Below are 22,803 nucleotides of genomic sequence, written 5' to 3' on the forward strand. Positions count from 1 at the left end.
CTGGTTAGTCAACAGACTAAACAAGTCTATGTTGTTGTGTCTGTTAACTAAAAGATTCTTAAATGCAGTCCTCCTTTTTACTATATTTTTGATTTAAAAAGTAAGGATGATTTAAAGTATGAGTGTTTAGCTTCACAGTGAATTTATTCATTTCTAGACTTAAGTGGAAAGTGCAGGGAACTTCCCCATCCCTATTCAATATGTTACTTTTATGATCTGAAATCATAAAATAAGCCTGAACCTTCTGGCTCTTACCAGAGTTTTTCATTTACATCCACAAGTGTACTTCCAAAACAGCCTACTGTAACAACTCAGGTTATGTAGTTTCTCATTTCTGCTTGCAGGTGGGATCTGCAGGTCCGCCGTTAATTTGAGTATCTTGTAGACCATATATAGGCCTTTCTGCTCCTACCCAACAGTCCTAGGGATAGGGAGCCCTTCAGGCTTGGCAGCATTTAGCACGAGGCAGCCCAGGGCATTGGAAAGGGTGTGTGCCAAAGAGCAAGCATCCATCGGTGTTTCACCACCTTCACTGGAGCCTCACTCCCCATGTCACCATACCAGTCCATATGGCCCTTTGTCCTATGTCACTGCACCACCCATGTCCCCAGTCCTTGCCCTGTTCCCCTAGGATGTCATGCTCCAAACAAGTGTTACTGCACTGAGTTCACCTGGACATCCCACACTCCTACCCACATTCACTTGGAAACTATGACCTGGGAGTCAATAGCTTCTTTGCAGTACCCTCATTGTCCTGTCTTATTACAAGATCAATTGCACTATATAGGTCATCTGAGACTCCCAGGTCACCCCATGCAAAGTCTCTCCTCTACCCTTATATGGAATCTTCTTCAGGATTATTATATCCCATGATGCACTTGTGTGACCACAGTCTTTGGATGGCTCAGAGCTCCTATGGGTGAGGCTCCTAAACCATCTTTGACCAATAGGCACACAGAAGGACCTCAAGAAGCAGCTGCTCATTTTTACTGAAGCCCATACGAACCATGTTGGTTTGTCAAGCTAATATAGAGGAGTTCACATGGTTTGCCTGTCAAGTGGCCTTAGCCTCCACTGTGGTACCTCTTATTTCACACAAAAACTGACCAGTACTTCCACAATCTCTGATGGAGCCAGTGCTGGGCAACAGACCCAAAGCTGGTGGTGCATAGGTACCTCTCCCTCCCTAAGGATCTTGCTAGCCTATGGAGTTCCTTTCAGGATGACCTGTATTGCCCATTAAGGTCTTGAGTGACTTCTGACCAAGGATAAAGAGCTCTAGTTGCACACAGAAGACAGTCACCAACCACCTTCTTATACTACACCTCTGGCTGCCATGAAGCTGCCTGCAAGCTTGGGAGCCCATGCTCCTCAGGGATTTCTGCTCGGTACATCGGCTCTGTTAGGCCCTCCAGAGACAGGTTGTGCCCCTGGCATTTCCAAGCCTTGGCATTGTAATGAAACGACAGCACCCCCAGGTCCCTGGCATCACAGTCTCATACACACACACACACACACACACACACACACACACACACACACACACACAAGGCCTGGCTTGGTGCTCAGTGATATTATTGAACATGCCCCTGCCTCAGCATTGTTCATTTGTTGTTTTTGCCTCAGTGGTCGGAGGACGTGTGTGCAGCCCATCTCACTCAAAGGGACGGGTTTCTGGCAACAACGCAAGGACAGCTGAAAGAGCAACTCTACCAAGAAATCATCCACTACTTTGACAAAGGCAAGGTAAGACCCACGCTGCCCCTTGATCTGTTTCTCACGCATGCCTCCTAGAGTCCTGGAAGCACAGTTCTTGACACATGATGTTTGCAGAAGCAGAAATATGTTGCATATTGTGTGCAGAAGTTTTTTTATGCATGTTTCTCCAGCTTGTACTTGTAAGAAGTCTTTTTATTAAAAAAAAAAAAAAATCAATAGCTCTTTCAGATGCTCTGTGGATCGTAAGGCCTGAAAACATCCGACTTTTGATAGCTCTCACTTGGGGAACCAGGTTTGGGAGAGCGGCTTGGACATATCTTTGTGCTTGGAGCTACTGTATGCCTTTGGAATCTTGTATTTTTTTTTTCTGTTGTCACTGAAAAACTAACCCTGTGATGAGACAGGCCATGTTCCAACTTGGCAATTTGGAGATTAATTGGCTTAAGCAAAATGATATATTCAGTTGACTTATGCTAAGGGAAAGTTGTCATCATTTTAATCAGCCATCATACACTTCGTCACTGTCCTTGTGGCCAGATGTGTGGTCATTATATAAAACCTAGCCACTCTGGCTTTAAAAATTCAAAAAAAAAAAAAAAAAGAAAAAAAAACCAAGATGACTTCCAAGCTCCTTCTGGGGTTCCATTGAATTGTTTAGTTATATCAAGGCTGTTCTGTGTCATTCCAGCAGGGTCCCAAAAGGAACACGTATTTTGTTTCCAGTGACTGTCATGACAGACTGCTTTGAACAGTACAAGCATATCACATTTAATGCCCAGAGCACTTAGCCTGGAGTCCAGGTGTATGGGAGCTAATGCTCTCTCTGAAGGCCCCCGAGGACTACATGCTTTCTGTCTGTGGCTTATGGCAAGCATATTAGGCAGTTGTCAGTACAAGTTCTGGTTCTCCCCATGCTCACTCTGTGTGTGTGTGTGTGTGTGTGTGTGTGTGTTCATTCCTTCTTCTGTGAGGAAACCAGGAACTGGCCTAGCAAGGAGCCCACCCTGTTCCACAGAACTGAAATATGTCTAAAATGCCTGTTTCTATATGAAGCTCTCACTCACAGATACCAAGGCTTAGGAATGTAAGTGTCTTTCTGGAAATGCATTTCTACCCACAGCAGCACCTGTATTGCAGAGACCAACAGTGCCCCTTTGGTGTCATTCACAGGAACCTAACCCATGTAGTGGACTCTGTGAGCACAAGCTCAGGTGTCTCTCTGTATCTGAAGTAATAGTGTATCTTCTCTTTGCATGGTGTGTGTGTGTGTGTGTGTGTGTGTGAGTGTGTGTGTGTGTTGCTGAGAATTGCACCTCCGGTGTCACACATGCTAAACAAGTACTCTGCCACTAATGTATCTATCCATCTCTTCCGTTAAGCTTTTTATTTCAAAATACCATCTAAGTTTTCTAGTCTGACTTTGAATTCGTGATCCTCCTGCCCCAGTGTTCTGGGCAACTAGGTGGACAGGCCTATGCCACCTGCCATTCTTAACAGTGGGAAAAGTCCAAATTCCCCACCCAGGACCCTTAGAAGGAAGATTCTGCTTGGCCCAGTGGTAAAATGGAATGTTGACATGGGAAGATTTCCCCATTGGGCCTCTACTCACATTCCCTTTGCTTAACTAAGGGCATTTCACTCTTCAGCAAATTGCTAGAGAAACATAATGGGTTCAGCCTGAAGCTGTGGCTTTGTGGTATGCTGGGGATGGGTAGCCAGGTGCTCTGAGGCACAGGTAGAGAGCAACAGGTCTACCCTGTCTGAGGAATACGTGCTACCATGGGAAACCATAACTGATCCATGAGTAGCCAAAATCAGGCTGTCTGTGAGCAGCATAGCTCAGAAGGCCCTTAGACCCTGCAGTGTCTCTGGCTTCATCTTCCTTACTTCTTCCCTGCCCCTTACTCTATGTTCTAATCACACTTGGAGTCTGGAATATACCAGCTCCCCTGCTCTGCCTAATAGCTCACTCCACAATGCTTTCCTTTCCATCACCTCTTCCTCACCCGGACGCCACCCTCAATCATCCTTTGGAGTACTTCTTTTAATTTGCTATAGGGGGTTTACAGGCACGCTTCTGTAGCGACTCACCGAAGAGGCTATGAGCACTAGAAACAGAAGGAAGCCTCACTTGTTTGTTCTCCCAGCATGCCTCCTGTTCAGAACAGTGGCTGCTTGCTGCATGCTTACTGAATGGAGGCTAGATAACCAAACAAATGAATGTTCAGCATTTATCAGCACTTCCTGTCATGAGAATGGCTCGTTTTCGATAGGAACTTTGGCCTTCAGCACTGACAGACAGAAGACTGGGAGTCTTTATTTTGGGTTTTGTTTGTTTATTTGTTTTTATTTAATGAAAGATAGCAATAACTTTTTCTATACAACCATGGTGCATAGTTAAAGAAAAATCATATGAAGGGGCAAAAAGGAATGCAATCAGTTTCATTGGTATCCAGCTGTCATGAGTGAGAGCCAGTGTCACTAGACATCTCATGGCTGAATCTGATCATGTAGAGTTGAGCTTCCCATAATGCACAGGGTGTCCCCACAAGAGAACATCCAGCCCATAATGTTAATAGTGCTTAGGTCGAAAAGCCTGGCTTAAAAATATATTTTTTTTTTAAAGAATACATGTGACAAAGTAGTATAGACAGAAAAGGAAAGCTGTTAGAACTGTCCTCAGATGTCCCATGTTGTGGAAACAGAAAGACCGGGGTGATATATTCCATTGGCTGACCTTGAGTCAGAGTGAGCTTGGAAGGGCTATGTTCCCAGCTGCCATTCCAGTTGTATTGATAAAACAACAAGATTGAAAGCCATTTCTGAGTGCCTGTGACATTTCCACCAGAATGTTAAAAAGGAACCAAGCCTCTCATCCACATGAAACTCCAATGCAGGTGCTAGAGAGAACTCCAGTGCATAGGATGAGGAGTGCCTGGGTAACAGCAGAGGGTTCACCTTCACAATCAGCAGGCAGAATGTGTTCTAGGAAGTCATTATCTTTTGGGTAGGCTGGGATTGACCAGGAATATTCTGGAGTTTTTGTCTGGAACTTTCCAGAGCTCCCAGCAACACTGGTCCACTTCTGCTCAGACTATGTGGCCATTCCCCTGCACTAAGGCCAGGAAGGCTGAGCTTGTGCTCAGGTGGATACAGCCCAGGAAGGAATAGGAGGAGTGTCCCTGAACTGCTTCTGCCCATGTCATCTACTGAGGCAGATCATATGGCCATATAGACCTTCCAGGGCTGGGCATGAGCCTAAGAGGACAGGCTAGCATGAGGGGAACCTGCTCCCACAATGCATCACAGCATCTATTTGAGACGGGATGCCTCCATGAATCTAGAGCTCCATAATTGGGTACCCAGAAAGCCCCTGGAGTCTACCTGTCTCTGTCTCCCCAGTATGAGGGTTACAGATGCACACTGCAATACTTAACTTTTTTCTGTGGCTGGTAGGGATCCAAACACAGGTCTCTGTGCTTGTTCAACAAGGAGTTCACCCACTGAGCCATTTCACCAGCCTTAGAACTGTTAATCTTGATTTTGCCCAAGTGATACAAATGTTCTAAGAAACATGCCTATGCCTGTTACCTAATGGTGTGGCTGCCACAGCTAGAGATAGGGACAAGAGCTGCTACCTAAGAGAACTTGGCTCTGGTGTTCATCTGGATTCTCTGAGGTTGAGTCTCTTTCTTCCATTTGAGGGGCCTTGGGGGGCAGAACTACATAGGAAAGATGCTGCAGAATGGGTCCCAGTGTCCTGTGAGAGCAGGAGTTGGGGAAAGGAGACAGTGGATACTGACAATTTGACACACTACTCAAAATTTTGACTCACTTTCATTTGGTAAACAAGTTTGAACTACAGATTGGAATTCATGGTAGTCATTTAGAAAGGACATTCTTCATGCCCAATGTTCCGATTGTTTTGTTGTTTTATTTTTTCAATTTGACACAGGCTAGACTCATCTGAAAAGAGGGCATCTTAATTGAGAGAATGTCTCCATAAGATTGGACTGTAGGCAAACCTGTGGGGGAATTTTCCTGATTAATGATTGATGTGGGAGGATCTATACCATTGAAAGTGGGGCCATCCCTCGGCAGGTGGTACTGGGCTATATAAAGAAGCAAACTGAGCAAGCTAGGAAGAGGAAGCCAGTAAGCAGCACTCCTCCATGTCCTCTGTTTCAGTTCCTGCCTCCAGGTTCCTGCCTTGAGTTCCTGCCCTGACTTCCCTGAATGATGAACTGCAAACCATAGGGTGAAATGAAACCTTTCCTGCCCACATTTCTTTTGGCCATGGTATTTATCACAGTCATAGAAAGCAAACTAGGACACCTTACCTAAAAGGAATAGAATAAGACAAGTGGCCAAGGCCATTGCTGATGACTAAGGATTTTAATGTTTGTGGGGATCAGAGGCACGCCTTTCCACCCTTCGCCCTAGTCTAAAGTCATAAAATAGTCCCAAATGGACCACAGGTGATAGTCAGCCTGAGATGTATCCGTGGGGAACACAAAGGAGGGCTGTGGTCAATAAGAGGCCCCTCAGAGAAGTTTGACACCACAAAGAGAAAACAACTTGCAAACACTGAGTTGGGCAGGACTCTATCTGTGCTGTCTGTGACTGAGTCACAGACCATAGTTGGGCCACTGAACATTTCAGTATAGCCAGCCCAAGCTTAGGTACGTCATCAGTACACAGTTCACATTGTATCTCTAAGTCTTACTTTGTATGTGCATATACATGCACATATGTGCCATGTGTAAAAAGGTAAGAGGTCAGCCTTGGGTATCATTGCTCAGAGGAAGCTGTCCATCATGTTTTTTGAAACAGGGTCTCTCACTAAATTAGAGCTCACCAGTGTGACTCAACTGGTTGCCCAGTAAGTACCAGGGTTCCACTTATCTCAATGTACCCGGGCCTAGGATTACATGTACACAGCACCACATCCAACTTTGTTTTATTTTGTTGAAGGAGGGGTATTTGAGTTTTAGGAATGAGAGTGTATTAGAAACAGAGTCTTCTAAGTGTTAATGAAGGCAAATTGAGATCATTGGGATAGATGCTAGTCTAGTCGGCCTGCCATCATCATCAAAGCAGAAGCCTGGGACTCAGTATTCATAGAAGGACAACCACAGAAGACATACAGAAGAAAGCCATGGTCTTGGACTTTGAGTCCCTAATACTATGAGAAAATGAATTTCTGTTGCCCCAAGCATGTAGCAACAAATCATGGCTTTGTTACAGAAGACCTGGCACACGAATACAAACATAAAGTATTTCATTAACTTTTTTAAAATTTATTTAATTTTTTTAGATTTACTACTCATTGAATGGTATTTTAAGTATATTAGATATTACTGAAATAAATTTCATGTTTTCTAAAGTCACATATATAACCATGGAATACCTCCATTCAGGCCTGATGAGAAACAAAGTTTACTATATGTCCTTTAGGTCATGGCAAGCAGTCAAAACCACATGTATGCCTACCAGTATATATATTCTACACATTAGAGTACTGAAAAGCTGAAAACTGTCTAAAAGATTTGTAAAATGGCAGGGACTGGAGAGATGGCTTAGTGGTTAAGAGCACTGGCTGCTCTCCCTGAGGACCTGGATTCAATTCCCATCACCCGCATGGCAGCTCACAATTGTCTGTAACTTCATTTCCCTGGGATCTTGACAACCTCATATAGACACACATGCAAGCAAAACATCAGTGCACATTAAAATGTGTTTCTTTTAAAAAAATAACTAGAAAATGGGCTGAACTTGGTAGTGAATGCCTATCATCTCAGTACTTGTTAGATGGGGGCTAGAGGATCCAAAGTTTGAGTTTTGAGCTACATAGGAAGACCAGGTATCATGAAGATGGAGGGAGACTACAGACATAAACTGTAACAGTTATGTCAAAAGGGTGTGAGAAGAAAACATAGTATACACCAGAATAAGAGTGTTTGTTCTTTTGTACCCCAATATCTGTAATTCTGAAACAACTGTCATTAGTGTTGGGGAATATAGGGGGTTGAGTAAGCTGGGGTACACACTGACCCTGCAGAGAACAAGGTCAAGGCAGAGGCTAAGGAAAAAGGAGAGACTGATGCAGGCACTGTGATAGTAACTAGCAGCCAAGAAACTCAATACCAGGACTGGGGAGATGATGTGGGTGGTGAAATGTTTGCATTCAAAAACAAAACCCAAGGTGAAGAGCAGTAGAGGAAAATTCCTGATAATGCCTTTGGCTTCCACATACACATGCTTGCACATGTACTTGCACACACACACACACATACACATGAAATGCTATGTTATTTTGTTGAATGTGTTGGCATTTCCTGGAGCATCCCTATTTTCTTCTTTGAACTAAGAATTGTTCCCTTCTATGGTGTATTTGCCTATTCTAACAAGAACCCATCATGATCAGTTGTTATTTTCTGGGTTTGGAAGGACCAGATGCATTGTGTCCTGGAAAGCTGCATTCTTGTCTACCTCAGGGGATGAGAGGCTCCTGTCACCAGCCAGCCATGGGCTCGTCTTAATTTCTGCCTCTGTGTTCCACTTCATTTTGCCCGGGGCATTGGACTAGTTTACTTTGCTCCCTGCTCTAAATAAGTACCTAACAAATGGCAACTTAAGGGAGGAGGGGCTTGTTTCATATGTCATTTTAAGAAAGAGTACAGTCTAACATGTCAGGGAAGGCCTAGCAACAGCATAAGGTGGCTGGTCATGCTACATCTACTACACCCATACTTAGGAAGCAGAGGGAAGACAGGAAGTGGAGCTGAGCTAGCAAACCTCAAGGCCCACACTCTGACTCACTTACACAACCACTTAGAAAGATTCATTCATCAGCTTTCCAAAACAGTGCCATCATCTGGAGGCCACATGAGCCTATGGGAGACTATGTTAGTCAAGATCCTCTAGATGAACAGAACCAAAAGAATGAATGTATACTGTTGAGGAATGCTTCTGTCATGCCAGGTCCCACACCCTTTTAGTCCCAAATAAACAGAGGCTTATATTAATTATAAACTGCTTTGCTGATGGCTCAGGCTTCTTACTGGCTAGCTAGCTCTTTATTATGAACCTACTTCTATTAATCTGTGTGTCTTCACATGGTCTTGGCTTACAGGTAATGCCTGGGTCTCTTGCTTCCTCAGTGGCTACATGGTGTCTCCCTGACTTTGCCTACTATCTTTCTCTGTCCCTGTTTGGATTTCCCAACTGGCTAAAATCTACCTGTCTATTGGCCAAGACAGCTTTATTCATCACCCAAAAAGAGAAACACATATCCACAGCATACAGAAGGACATCCCCCATCAGTATACTAGTAGAGGGGTTGTTAGATTGTCTTCAGGGTGTGTTCAGAGTAGTCCAATTATGCTATTTTCATACCAGAGAGGCTGCGAGCCCAGGAGTTGCTCAGCAAATGAGTCTGGATACATAGAGAACTACCTGTCCACAGTAGAAGTCAAGAGGAGCTAGCTCTAGTATCAGGGAAGGAATCATCATCAGCAACAACAACAATAACAATAGGGTAGATGAGCTCACCAATGAGATTCAAGATCAATGGGGAAAAAAAAAAATAAAATAAAACTTTCTTTTTTCTATGTACTTTTAGCTGTCCTGACACATTTAGGCTGTGGCTTCCCACACCAATGAAGGGAATCCTCACAGACATGCCCACAGGCCAATCTGATGTTAACTAACCACCAGCCTGTGGAGGCCAGAGGACCATTTGTAGGAGTGGTTCTCTCCTACAACCACGTGGGTTCCAGAGTCAGTCAAACTCTTATCCTTATGTTTGATTGCAAGGGGCCTCCACCCACAGAGCTGTGTCACTGTCCTGGGTGTGTTTTGGAGAAGTTTAGATTTTCTGCAACCACAAAACTGGGCAGAAAGTACAGAGTTATCATTAATCCCCCTGCCAGACATCCTAGTACTCAGAGTGTCAACATAGTCAACACAGTCACTTTTTCACAACCAAGTCCCCTCTGGCTGCTGCTGTAACAGCAAACACCTTGGGATTGAAGAGGCTCCCTCACTTAGGTATTCTATAAAGTTCTTCACATAATTGAATGATCTTGGCTCTTGAGCCAACTGCTGAGTCTCAGGAAGGCCTCAAATGCATAACCATTCTGCCCCACACCTGATACCCTGTCAGAATCAGCTCTGCCCTAGCAGTGCCCCCACAAGTGTCCTAGCTCTGCATGCTGTTAGCACTCTCCTCCATCCCGAGTCTTGTACTAACCTGGTGCCAGCAATGCACCCAGCGCTGCATTCACTCACAGAAGAGGTTGCTAATGGTACACAGGTGGATCCTTGCAAGAGAAGGGCTGGCCATTTCTATACAGAGTCTTATTTGTCTGATAAAAGCAGCCACCTTCAGTGTGAGTGGTGGCAACAGCTTATTGGGTGGATGAGCAGACAAGCACGGGGAAGAACCTGACACAGATGAAATTTGCCAGCTGCACTCATGGCCCAGATTCAGTCATGCTCATGTCTGAGCATGTGTGCATGCATGCACATAACCATTTAAACCTCAAGCTTTGTTTGATCTTGCACTTAGAATGCATTTAAAATTTTTATTACAGTTATTCATTTGTATGCCTATGTGTGTATTTATAAAATAAAATAGGATTAAAATACTTTAAAATTATTTTTAATAGGGTGATAAGATTGAAGCTAAATATTACCGCAGTCTTACCAGACTACGGTTCAAGCATAGTCCCATAGGTGTATTTTGTCACCTTTAGTCTGCTTTTCCTTGCACTTAAAGAAATCTTCACTCTGTGCTTACCATATGGACATGGTGTAAATCCTTGAGCTATGTACTGTTGGGGCTTTGGGTGGTAACCCTGGAAAGTTGGGCCTGAAGCATCCCAGGCAGTGTGACCAGTAACAGTGTATTGCTGGTGGGCCAGGAGGAAGGTCCTGTTCTTGCATGCATAGCTGCATCCTGTGTGAGGGGGCTTTGGCCATGGAGCTGGGCTGTGACAGGAATCAGATTCTGGGACAGCTTCTCCCTACCTTGCTCCATGACACCAGCAAGGTCAACAGGAGCTTTTGCCCTTTTATATCGGGCCCTCTGGCCAGTAAATTATGACCTGTCAGCTTGCTGTGTTTCTCCCATACAAAACTACTTCTCTAATTTTGCTTTTCTTCGGGACTTTAAAGTTTTGAATGACTCTCAGCCTAGCTCTTGGCATCTTAATCTTTTCCTTTCTCTCCAAAAAATGTCATTTCCATTCACTCTCGTTTTCATTCTCCAACATTTCTTCCTTCCTTGGCCCAACAATTACTGAAGATTCCTTCCTTGCTCCATTATTCCCCCCACCTGGGCCTCTCCCTGCAAAACCCTCTGTTCAGTTTTATCGGGGAGGCAAGTGCTCTTTTTCTGAAGCTGCTCCAAATTGTCTGTCTTATTGTGTTTGGCTGAGGCCTAGTAATTTTCAATAAGGCCCTTAATCCGAGTACTTCACTGAAAATTACCAGGCTTCTGTGTGGAGGACGAGAGTTGAAAATAGCAGCCACACTATTGGGAGAATTTAGAGGATGGGCGCTGTTGCTTGCCCAGGTGGCTATGACTGAACCTCTGAAGCCCAGACCCTGTACACCATTAACAAAGAGGATATGTAATTTATGCCCTGGGAGACGTGTGGTGCTGCGACTATTTTCAACTAGAGTTCCATCTCTTCTTACAAATAAGATCTTTTTGATGAAGTTCACACTTTACCTTGTGCCAAACTTGGGGGGGGGGGGGATAAACCACATGCAGCCTGCATCATCTTGTGAGCTGTAAATAGGAGTTCAGAGATGTGTTTCCATTTTTGGTGAGATGGTTGGATTTTGTTTCTAAGTAGGGTGACGTTTTCACATCCTGTGACGTTCCCTTTCTGAAGGCTGTGGGTAAGCCTTGTGGAACCCTGCCGTAAGTTCACACTTAGGCTTTGCAAGCTCTCAGGGCGAGCCAGAGTTTGTCTCATCAGACCAAATCTGTGTGGAGTATTCAGGTCTCTTGGGTTCTTTGTGATTTGGTGCTATTAAAAGGAATTATTATTATTGTTAAAGCATTAGGGCCAATAACAATGCTGTTGTGCTTTAGCCTGTAGAATCACAGGGGAGTTTTTCCACTAATGAGCCTACTGTGTGCCACAGGCCACTCTGCACCGTGATGTACACAGACAAAGGCAGAGTTGAACTCAAAGGATTCATGGCTAACATCAGACTTCCCAGAGAATGGATAAATAAATGAAACCTCCCTTGAGCCTGTCATACAGGTGGACATGGGTAGATCTACTTCACACATGCACATGGTCCCTTGTTCAGATCTGGGGACTAGAAGGATGCTCCCTGAGCAAGAAGGCCTCCTGCTGGTCTGGGGCTACTTGGTCAAAGAAAGACATGGCCTCTTCCACGCCATTGATCCTCATCCATTAAACACCAGAAACCTGTGTGGCTCTGGAAATTCAGGAGGTAATTGAGTGTGACTTTTCCCAATAACCTCCAGGGAGAACGGAACAACAGTAGGAAAATGGCCGAAAGTCAAGCTGTACATAAAATACCTTTGCTAGTGAGCTGTTAGCAGCTGGTAAGTACGCTAAACCAGAGTCACCCGTGGGAGTCCTGGTGAGCAGCCATGTTAAGGATGAAGGACATTCTGTCTCTGAGATGACACCTGTCTTTTCATCTGCTGCCACTCCACCATCCTGGAGGGTCTGCATCTGTGTCATCTACTTCATGTTTGCCTGTGAGAAATCAGTCCTTGGTATATCCTGCACCACCACTTTTGGGGGTGCGTGGTGTTTTGCTCTGTTCCTTCTCCCATTTTGCCATGAGACAAGATTTTCCATGTAATTTAGAGCTCGATGGGCGGGCAGTCAGCAAACCCCATTGATTGGTCCTCCTGCCTCTGCTCCATCACAGAGTTGGAGTTACAGCTGTGTGAGACCATGCATGTTTTGGGGTTTTGTTTTGTTTTGTTTTGTTTTACATGAATGCTGGGTTTCTGAGCTTAGCTCCTCCTGCTTTCACATCAACAGCTCTTACCTGATGAGCTCTCTCCCAAGTCCCATCCTTGACTTTGTATGTGGGTTCTGGGAATTGAACATAGGTTGTCTTTCTTCTGTGGCTTCCACCCACTTTCCTTTTGGTGCCATCTCCCCAGCCTCCTCTGTTGCCACTAACATGACACTGAGGAAGGTGTTTTATCAGAAAAGAAAGATTTGTGCCGGTGGGGCTTGAAGGAAGGGGAAATCCTGAAACAAATATCCAGGAAGACAGTAAAGATTACCATCTCAAAAAGAGGAATGAACTTAACCCATGGAGAAGAGCACGGAGGCCAAAGTGTCCCTCCAGACAGTAGCCAACAATTCCCCAGCTGCCATAAACTGGATTAAAGACCTCAGATCAGAAAATAAAGTTGTTGGCGAATACAGGCATTTTCATTTGGCGCTGTTCAAGCCTGCTAAGCCTGTAGCTCTTGTAAGAATGGAGCTGAGCCCAGGTTCAGTCACCAAAGGTCAAAGTGATTCTTTTACTGAGACAATCTAAATCTAGATCATATCGAATCCGCTTTCTCTGTGAGGTTGAAATATTTTCCTAGGCATTAGTGTTGGAAGTATGAACTGCCCACACTCCCTGTAGAGCCCTGGTCCAATTAAAGACAGATGAAAATCTGCCCAGTGTGGGATCCTTTAACACAAGTAGAGGGGCATGGAAGGGGAGGGTGTACTTATAGAAAATCTGATAGAAAACACAACCATGAAACCTCAGGGTGAGCAGGATAACATATTTACTCGAGACCTATATTTCTTTTAAAAACAATTACTTGGCTATGTATCTAAAGGACCTCATCTGTCATTTAGGATCAAGACAGATTAAGCTTTTGCTTGGGAATGAATTAGGAGGCTGAAAACTCAGAGCAGCTAAGAGAAGGTATATTAGCGTGCACAAACTAAAGAACAATCCTCTAAAGGAGACCTACAAGAAAAAGAAATGTTGTCTTTGAAGTGGAAATGTACTAAGGGAGGCACGGGTCACTGGTGCCTACAAGAAGCATTACAAGGGAGAGTGTTCTTCAGGGAATCTGAGCTCAGACTCTGGAGGGGGACATTAGAAGTCTAGAGAGGCAGATGTGGGTACACAGAGAATATGAGATAACATCAGACCAAAGGGAGCAGGTGCAAAGTGTGGACCCTTGACTCGGTGTCCCTGTCTCCTTCTAGACTCTTCTTCAGGCAGGTCTCCCTACATCTGTAGCCCACCAACAACTATTACTTTTCAAACTTTTAAAAATATAACTATTAATTAATAACCACTTTTTTTTTCTTCGTCAAGAATAGCAAGTGGGTTTGAATATAAATGCATACTCTTGTCATCCCAGCATTTGGGATCTAGAGGCAGAAGAATCAGTTCAGGGTCATCCTCATCTATATGGTGAATTGGAGGCTAGCCTGGGACTCCATGAGAACCCCCCCCCCATCTCAATACCCATAATGAGGTGAAGGGGAATGATTTATGAAATGGTGGGTCTGAAAGGAATATCTCTGGTGGATGTAAGTGTAAGTGTAAGTCTGTCCTTCAGTTAGTTGAGTGAGTTAGTATTACCCCAAAGCCTGTGGTGAGCCCATTCTAGCAGGCAGTATACTAGGTTCTGTGCCAGGAGTGTGCCGAGTAATAGCCCTGGAAGTGCTGGCATGTTCTACAAGAGTAAGAATGCAAGTCTACTACATATCTGCCATGTGACCTTGAGCATGCTCCTCCCCTCCCCAACCCTCAACTTTCCTGTCTGCAGCCTGGAAATGACCTTCCCCTACCAGGTTGTTGGAGAGCCTGAACCAGGAAGCACAGGTGACTGGAAATCATGTTAGCTAGAAGCTGCTAAAAGGTCCCACTTTGATTTCACTCCCACCATGATCATCTATGTGAATGGTTCTCATCCTTCCCAGTGCTGTGACCCTTTAATACAGTTCCTCATGTTGTGATGACCCTTTACCATAAAATTGCTTTGTTCTTCATAACTATAATTTTGCTACTGTTCTAATTCATAATGTAAATATCTGATATGCAGGATATCTGATATGTGACCCCCAACGGGTGTCAATCCACAGGTTAAGAACCACTTATCTATGTCCTTGTCAAAAAGGGTTTGTCCACAGTAGGTCTTGGTCTTTTCCTAGCTATTAATTGAAAGGAATGAGTAGCCACCATGAGAATTAGTGCTGTGAAAATGTAGACTTTTGAGGCATAGTTGTTGAGAACTGTCTGAGCTTTGTTGTTTCCTATCAACTTTCAGTTCCGTTTACTGAGCCTTGAGGAATAGGTGACAAATGTCTTCAAGTTTCATATGAGTGACACCCTGACCTTGCCCTTGGGGGAATACAGTCCTGGGAGGGAAAATAAGCATGTTCCAGTTTTAAGATGTTAGAGAAAGTTCTGGGTCACTGAAACCCAAAGGAGGAGACTAGGAAACAACTGGCAGGCATCTTAGAGAGCTTCTATATCCAATTAACCCAAGCTTCTCAATCCACCTACTTTACCTTTCCCATGGGAAAGCCAGGCCTGAGTCAAACTACTGTGTGCCCAAAGTTTAACCACATCTGAAAAAAGAAAAAACACTAACAGTGATCATGATGATGATAAGGGGCTCAAGAGTTGGCTCATCTGTTCAGAGTGTGTGCTGTTCTTGCAGGGTCCCAAGTTCAGTTCCCAGCACCCACACTGACCACCTCACAACAGCTTATTACTCCAGTTTTAGTGGGCTTCATCACCTCTCACCCCAGAGGGCACTGGCATGCATGTGTGTGTGTGTGTGTGTGTGTGCACACGCGCACACACACACACACACACACACACACTCATGTTTCTAAAAGTAAGATACTTGGAGAAGCTGCTTCAAACTATTTGCCATGGGGAAGTTCCCTTTTCAAATACTGGCAAGATTTAAATCTGCAAAAAGGAAACCTTCTGAAGCTTTGAATTGATGTTTCTGGCAGTGTACATTCTGGAACATGACAGCTATGCACTGGGAACATTTGGGAAGTGGCCACATAGTAGATGTTCCTAGCATTGTGTCTTTACCCTGTGGTGTCTCTTCCCTGGCTCCAAGGCTTCTCTGACAGATGGTCTTTGGCGGCCATTACTGGCAGCAGGAGAGTGAGGACAGGTGATGATGGGCCAGCAGACCGCCATGCTGTGGAAAGAGCTAGTGTGATGGATGGGCCTGGGGTTGAATGGTTTTGTCAAGACTACAGGTCCTGAGCCAAAGTCTGGAACCTCTAGAAAATACTTATATACTTCCTGCATGATTTTCCCCACAGTGTCTGTTAATCTAGCGGACTTCTGGGTGTTTCATTGTGAATAATGATGCATGATTCATGCTGGGGTCTCTCTGTTCTATCTATGTCACTCACAGATGTGGGAGGAGGCCATCGCCCTGGGCAAGGAACTTGCAGAGCAGTATGAAACGGAGATGTTTGATTATGAACAGCTGAGTGAATTGCTGGTAGGCCCTCACTTTGGTTTTGGGGTTTTGGTTTTTTTTTGTTTGTTTGTTTTTGATTTTCCTAGATTTTCTCACTTTAGGCTTCACATCAGGATCCACCTCAGTCGTCCTCTTGGCTTTAACCTGCTCCCTCTTGGAAAATGGTTGTCTTTTATTTTCTGGTTGATTCCAGCCCATGAGCAATCACTGTTTATTCTCAAGTAGGCCAAGAAGTTAAAACTTCCATTAGTGAAGCATAACAAGTGTGACATCCTAAGTACAGGGGGCTTGGCAGCCCAGAGTCTCTGAGAGTTCCAACTAGTCTAAAGCACTCACCTTTTCCACAAGAGGAGGCGGACAGGTGGTGGCCAGAACTTTGTCAGACCAGGACATCCTCGAAGGTTTTAGCTGCTGCCTTCTCAGCCGTGCCTTTTTTGTGCACAGCAGACCACATATATGATAGAACGTTACTCTGTAAATTATGGCAGAATATTTTTGTCCTCCAAATTCTGTGAGTATCCAATATGAATCCCCCCCCCAAAAAAAATCCCACGTAAAAACACTAAAATGAAGGAAAATCTTTCCCTTGGATTTGGGATTATTAAAACTCCCCCAAATCATAATTGTTGACCAAATGTATTTTGTTTGGGATACCTTTCTGGGCAGTTTGAAAAATAATGTCAAAACGACGGAATTCTCCCAGGTGCAGGCCTCAGGATCCCAAGAAGAATCCAGAAGGGTGGATGCTCCAATACGTTGCTCAGCCCTGAAATTAATTTTCATTTCTTCCTTCCAGAAAAAGCAAGCTCAATTTTATGAAAACATCGTCAAAGTGATAAGACCCAAGCCGGACTATTTTGCTGTTGGCTATTATGGGCAAGGGTTCCCTTCCTTCCTCCGGGTAAGTTTGAGTCTTCTTGTCCTGAGCCAGTGTCACTGGCTCAGCAGAGAGATCCCTTCATCCTGGTGTTTTGCCCAGCAAAGTCATATGCTGACTTTACAGTGCCAGAGAGGGACCAAGAATATTTTCTTTATTTATGTAAGAACTCTGGCTAAATGTACTCTTTTTTTTTTCCCCCTGAAAGAATTCTCCTCAGAGATTTATATGTGTGACAAAGTATACAGAACAAGCTGGGAAGATGGCTCTGTGGGCACTCGCCACAAGTATGAGGACATAAGTTCAGATCCTCAGAAGATATATAAAGCCAGACTGCATGGCACTCATCTACAATGCCAGCACTCCTTCCAAAAGATAGGAGATGGAGACAGGAGACCCTGTGGAAGCTCATGGCCAGCTAGTCTGGTATATATAGCAGTAAACAACAAAGGGATCCTGCCTCAAACAATGTACAGGGCATTGACCAATGCCTAAGGGTTCTCCCACCTCCACATACACTCTGATGTGCATGCACGCATATGCACACAGGGACATGCATACACATAAACACACATAGTTTACTGTTTGGGATATTTTTAGTTGTGCAGTTCAGTGGCTTTAAGCACACACAGAGAGAAACCATCACGGCCATCTAGTTCCAGAATTTCCTCAACTTACAAAACTAGAACTTAGGCCTGAAGAGATAGCATAGCAGTTATGAGTGCTTGCTGCTCTTCCAGAAGACCAGAGTTACATTCCCACACCCAGGTGAGGTGGCTCAAAAGCAGAACCTGTAACTCCAGCTCCAGGGGATTAACTACCTTCCTCTGTTTCATCTCTCTCTGTGTGTCTGTCTCTGTCTCTCTCTCTCTCTCAAACACACACACACACACACACGTATGTTTGTATATATGTGTGTGTGTGTGTATATTTTAAAAAGTAACCAAAACTCCATACCCCTTAACAGCAGTATCCCATTTCTTTACTCCCAGCTTTAGGACCTAGCACTGTTCTATTTGCCCCTGGGAGTCAACCACCCTAGTTTCCTCATATAACTTGGGTCATACTATGTTTGACCTTTTGTGTCTTATTTTTACTGTATATGATAGCATCAAGGTTTAACCATGTTATAGCATATAGTAACTTTGTATGGACATCCTACACCTTGCCAATCCATCATTGGTGGACATTGAGTTATTTCCACCCTTTGGTATGAATAATGATGCTGTGAACATAAAAATTTTAATTTTTCTGAGAAATTGGAAATAGATTTTTACAACCACAATGCTTGAAATTGAATCCACCCCTGCAGTGGGAAAGCTGAGTATTGTTGGACACAACCAGAGCAATAGACATGATGCTCTTTTAGACCAGCATTTCCCAATATCCAGATGATGCTTGGATGTGTAAATAAATGTTGCTTGACCAACTACTGAAATTGGTTCATACTTCTGAAGAAGACATTCTTGGTTTTGATTTCCCTGTCTCATGACTATTGTATATATCTGGAAAAGACCCTGCCTCAAACAAACAACCTGGAGAAGGACAGCCAAGGTTGATATATGCAAGTGATATATGACTTCTATATGCAAGTACACATGTGGGTAAACCCCCCCATACTCAAGCACACATACAAAATCCCTACACAAAAAAGGCATGTAGTAAAAGTTTCTCAATTTAACAAAAACTTTAGTGTCTTTATGTGTACCCCAACGTGTAGGTGGCCCAAGGAAGAGAGAGGCCAACCTTGGGCCAGACACGTTCATGCTCATGGGCTGTTAAAGTCTGGGCATGGAATGCCTCTGTGATACAGTGGCCACCACTGTTGGAGTTATCTAACTCCAACAATAAGGCAACAGCTTGCCTGAGCATGTGATGAAATGCCCCCAGGGAGGCAAGCTAGAGCACTGGATCCTGCAGGCTCCAGGGACCGTCCTGGGTCACTTCCACCATCAAAGGACAAAATGTGAAGTAAGAATAAAGAGTTTATCGTGCTTGATTAATATTGAGCTGACTTTCCCGACACACCTGAATAACTCTGTTGGGCTGTAGCAATATATTCATTACGCTTCACAGATCACCTGGCAGGGGTCAGTCTGACAATGACTTTACTAGTTACCGAAAAGTGGGCGGAATGTTTAGCAACTTCACAGTGCCGAGAGAGCAGACACTGAGCTATTTTGCTGACCCCTTGGCACTGTTTCTCTCCATAAATCGAGCTCATTGCTTTTTTGCATTCTTATTAATATTTATAATTCTCACAAGGAATAAATATTTTTGACTGTATGTATATTCCAGCCCCCCCCCCAGTCCCAGTTTTTGTGTTTGGAAGGACTACTGCAGAATGCAAAGTAATGGACATTTCTGGAAAATATTATTAGTGTTTTCATCTAGTGCTTTTCTATTAAAGCCTTTATGTATTTTTATTATTGCCTTCTTCGGGGTAAAGCTTAATGAATGCATGCTACTTTCCTAGTGGTCTGCTCACTAGTAAATCTATGTCTTCCTGAGATGTTCGACTTTCCTAGGGTCTCACAGGAAGCTCAGCCTCTGTATTTATATTTCTAAATAAGACTACATATTATTCTGCTTTCTGCTTGACATTTTTCTCCCACACACACAAATAGGGCATTTGTTTCTTCCGTATGATACTTCAAGCCATACCTAAGTACAAATCGTCAGGGTGTGGGGTGTGGGTATCCAAACCTTAAACTGTTACTCCCTTAGTAATGTGTTAAACTGCAGAATAAATTGGGATTTGAAAGGTGGATTGTCCATATCTGTTTGCACTGTAGTAACAAAACACCTTAGAATGGGTAATTTATAAGTAATACAGGTTTATTGCTCACATATCTGGAAGCTAGGAAGTCCAAGCTCAAGGGATCAGTAGATTGATTCCATGTCTGATGAGACTCTGTAGAGTAGGAGGAGAAAAACTTCTGGAGACCTTTGTGGATCTAGTCCCTTCCCAACGCCCACACCCTGTCTCTATTTCAGTGTATAAATGGTATAAGGGTGACATGAGCATTCAGGCCACAGCAGGGGTAGTTAATTACATGTCCTAGGAGCCTCCCCTTATCTCTGTGAAAATGTGTTAATTAGATAAGTTTTGGTATACAGCAGAGGCAACACAGAACCAAGAATGTATAGCAAAAGGCTGTACCTCTGTCTCTTTCTTGCACATCTTCCTCTGTTTTCCTCCTTCTCACTGCTGACGATTGTCTGGCCCTGGACAGCAGCCACTCATAAGCCACGGCAGCACCTTTCATGACTAGCTGATACAGAGAAGTTTCTGGTTAGGCAGAAGCAACAAAGGAAAAGACTAGGTGGGTGGAAGAGGCCACAGCCTTCAGATGACAGCAGCAATGGTATTTTCTAGCCACTGACAACTATTTGTGACTCCATTTGCTTATGTAACACTCTCTGGTCCTTGAAGTGCTCTGCTCCATGTCTCCAGACCCTTTGTTCATGATGTACGTGTAGTGACTGCCTCAACCACACACAGAAGGACTCCAGTGTAGCCTGTGTAAGGAAAGTGCCCACACCAAAGTTAGCTGGCCTTGGATAACAGCTTCCAGTGAAATCTAGATGGGAGATTGTTACTTAGAAATGACCAAAGTCAGTCCTAAGTGTTGTGTAGATTTTGTCATTGTTGAGTAAGGATCACACAGACCTCCTCCTGCCAGGAAGAAATCCTGCTCTCCACTCATCACCAGCCTCCAGGCTTCAGGGAGGCCAGGAGCTCAGTGTCTTCCTGTTTGGCCTGATTACCTTTCCTCTATCTCTGCTGATCTCCCTGTGACACCCAGGAGTCAGGTAGTGCTCTGAGGACCTCCTCCTTATTCCCCTGCCAAGCTGTATTCCTTTGGGCAGGAGAAAGATGATGTTGATGAGTGCTGCAGGGAGATGCAGCTGCCACTAGCCACTAGATTCTCATGAAGCCTCCTTAGTGTACTTGGGAACCAAATTAACACAAGGCCCAGTTCACATGAGAGAAGCTTAAAAACTAATTAATTTTACATATACATGGGGATTTTCACAAGAGAGTAAGTCCCAAATGCACACCCTGAGTTGATGCTTTTTTGACAGAGTGATGAATTACCTAAATAAAAGCAGGACAGACAGCTCTCTTGACAGTAACTTCCGGGGATGTTACTGAGAGAGACCCATGAGTGTGTGAGTGGGGCAGAACACTGAAGCTAGGGCAGTGTCTGGGTTACTTTATGGTTGGTTATCCAGGTTGGTTGTGGTGGAGTGTGAAAGGCTCCCAAGAATCCTTATTGGCTCCCTTGAAATTGAAAGTAGAGGCTGACAGGTGTGGTGGTTCATAACTTTAATCCAAGTTTTGGGGAGACAGGTGGCTCTCTATGAGTTTGAGGTCAGCCTCTCAAAAACAAAACAAAACAAAACAAAAAAAAAAAAAAAAAAAAAAAGGAGGAGGAGGAGGAAAGAAAGTAGAGGTTGAGGGTCCCCTACAGTAGTCACAGTTCTGTGGGTGTTTCCGTTTTTAAATACTCACTTGTGGAAGTCATTTCTCCTTGTACCTTGTGGGTTCCAGGGATTCAACTCAGGTTGTCAGGCTTGGCTACAAGTGCCTTTATCTGCTAAGCCATCTTGTTGACCTCCTCCATAGGTTTTTTTAATTGGTTGTTATCGCTAAGATGAAGCTTGTGGGGAATGTTCAGGCGTATGTATTCAAATGTTCCTGATTAGAGAGTGCAGTTGCAAGATATTCTTAAATGAATGCAGTGACTTGAAAAGGAAAAGACAAAACTGTCGAACGCATTTTGAAGACCAGTGCTCTTGTGTGTGAACTTTCCTTGGTCCTTCACCTGTGGTGTTATTTAACAAAGGACATCATTTCCAGGGAAAAGTGTTCATTTACCGAGGAAAAGAATATGAGCGGCGGGAAGATTTTGAAGCTCGCCTATTAACTCAGTTCCCCAATGCTGAGAAAATGAAGACGACGTCTCCACCAGGGGAGGACATTAAGAGTTCTCCTGGCCAGTGTATCCTTTAAGACAACAGGGAACAGTTCATGGGAACAGTTGATGCTCTGGTACATCCAGGTGGGAGGGCTTCTCTTGGTTGTCACATATGCTGTCCTTTTGTCCTTAACTCTCCACCCTCAGACATCCAGTGCTTCACAGTGAAGCCCAAGCTAGATTTGCCCCCAAAATTTCACCGGCCAGTATCTGAACAAATTGTAAGGTAAACTTGCCAGCTTCTTCACCAATAGGAGGCCGCAAAGTGCTAATGATGGGTCTCTTGCTAATAAGTCAATCTTTTTATGTGTGAACTTTAACCTTTGAAGAACACCCTAGCAGTTTTTTTTTTCCCGCCCTCTCCCAAGAACAGGGTAAGGCAATGATTTCTGGCACCCACAAAAGAGAAAGTAATTAGAGGGGTGCACAGAAGATTCCTTATCCAGGGTCTGGAAAGATGAAACCCAGGACAAAAAAGGTAGCCCTCGGGTCTCTTTAGCGACCACACATTCAGGGTAGAATCCCCAACAGTGTTCAAACCCCTCCCTGCCCCTACCCTGGGCATATGTGAACTCTCGGTGCCTATTGTGAACGGAGATCACAGTATTTGTTCCTCATGAGGTGCAAAGTAAAAACCTTTTGCTCCAAGATTAGACGAATCATTCCATTGGAAGAGCACCTGCCTTGCAAGCATTAAGCCTCAATTCAGTACCTAGAATCCCTACACACGCGCA

General features: G+C 44.1%; 1 protein-coding gene across 2 annotated transcripts in view; it reads left to right on the plus strand.

Annotated features, from left to right (window-relative positions):
* Positions 1-22,803, plus strand: part of Dock1 (dedicator of cytokinesis 1) — a 484,316-nt gene that overhangs the window by 429,332 nt on the left and 32,181 nt on the right. For both annotated transcript variants that reach the window (XM_051193215.1, XM_051193217.1), the window contains exons 38-42: positions 1,627-1,746; positions 16,139-16,228; positions 17,004-17,108; positions 21,952-22,093; positions 22,217-22,295. In XM_051193215.1, coding sequence (XP_051049172.1) covers positions 1,627-1,746; positions 16,139-16,228; positions 17,004-17,108; positions 21,952-22,093; positions 22,217-22,295 — 536 coding nt within the window. The remainder of the gene's footprint in view (positions 1-1,626; positions 1,747-16,138; positions 16,229-17,003; positions 17,109-21,951; positions 22,094-22,216; positions 22,296-22,803) is intronic.

Source organism: Phodopus roborovskii, unplaced genomic scaffold (genome assembly GCF_943737965.1).
Source record: "Phodopus roborovskii unplaced genomic scaffold, PHOROB, whole genome shotgun sequence".
NCBI classification, from domain to species: domain Eukaryota; kingdom Metazoa; phylum Chordata; class Mammalia; order Rodentia; family Cricetidae; genus Phodopus; species Phodopus roborovskii.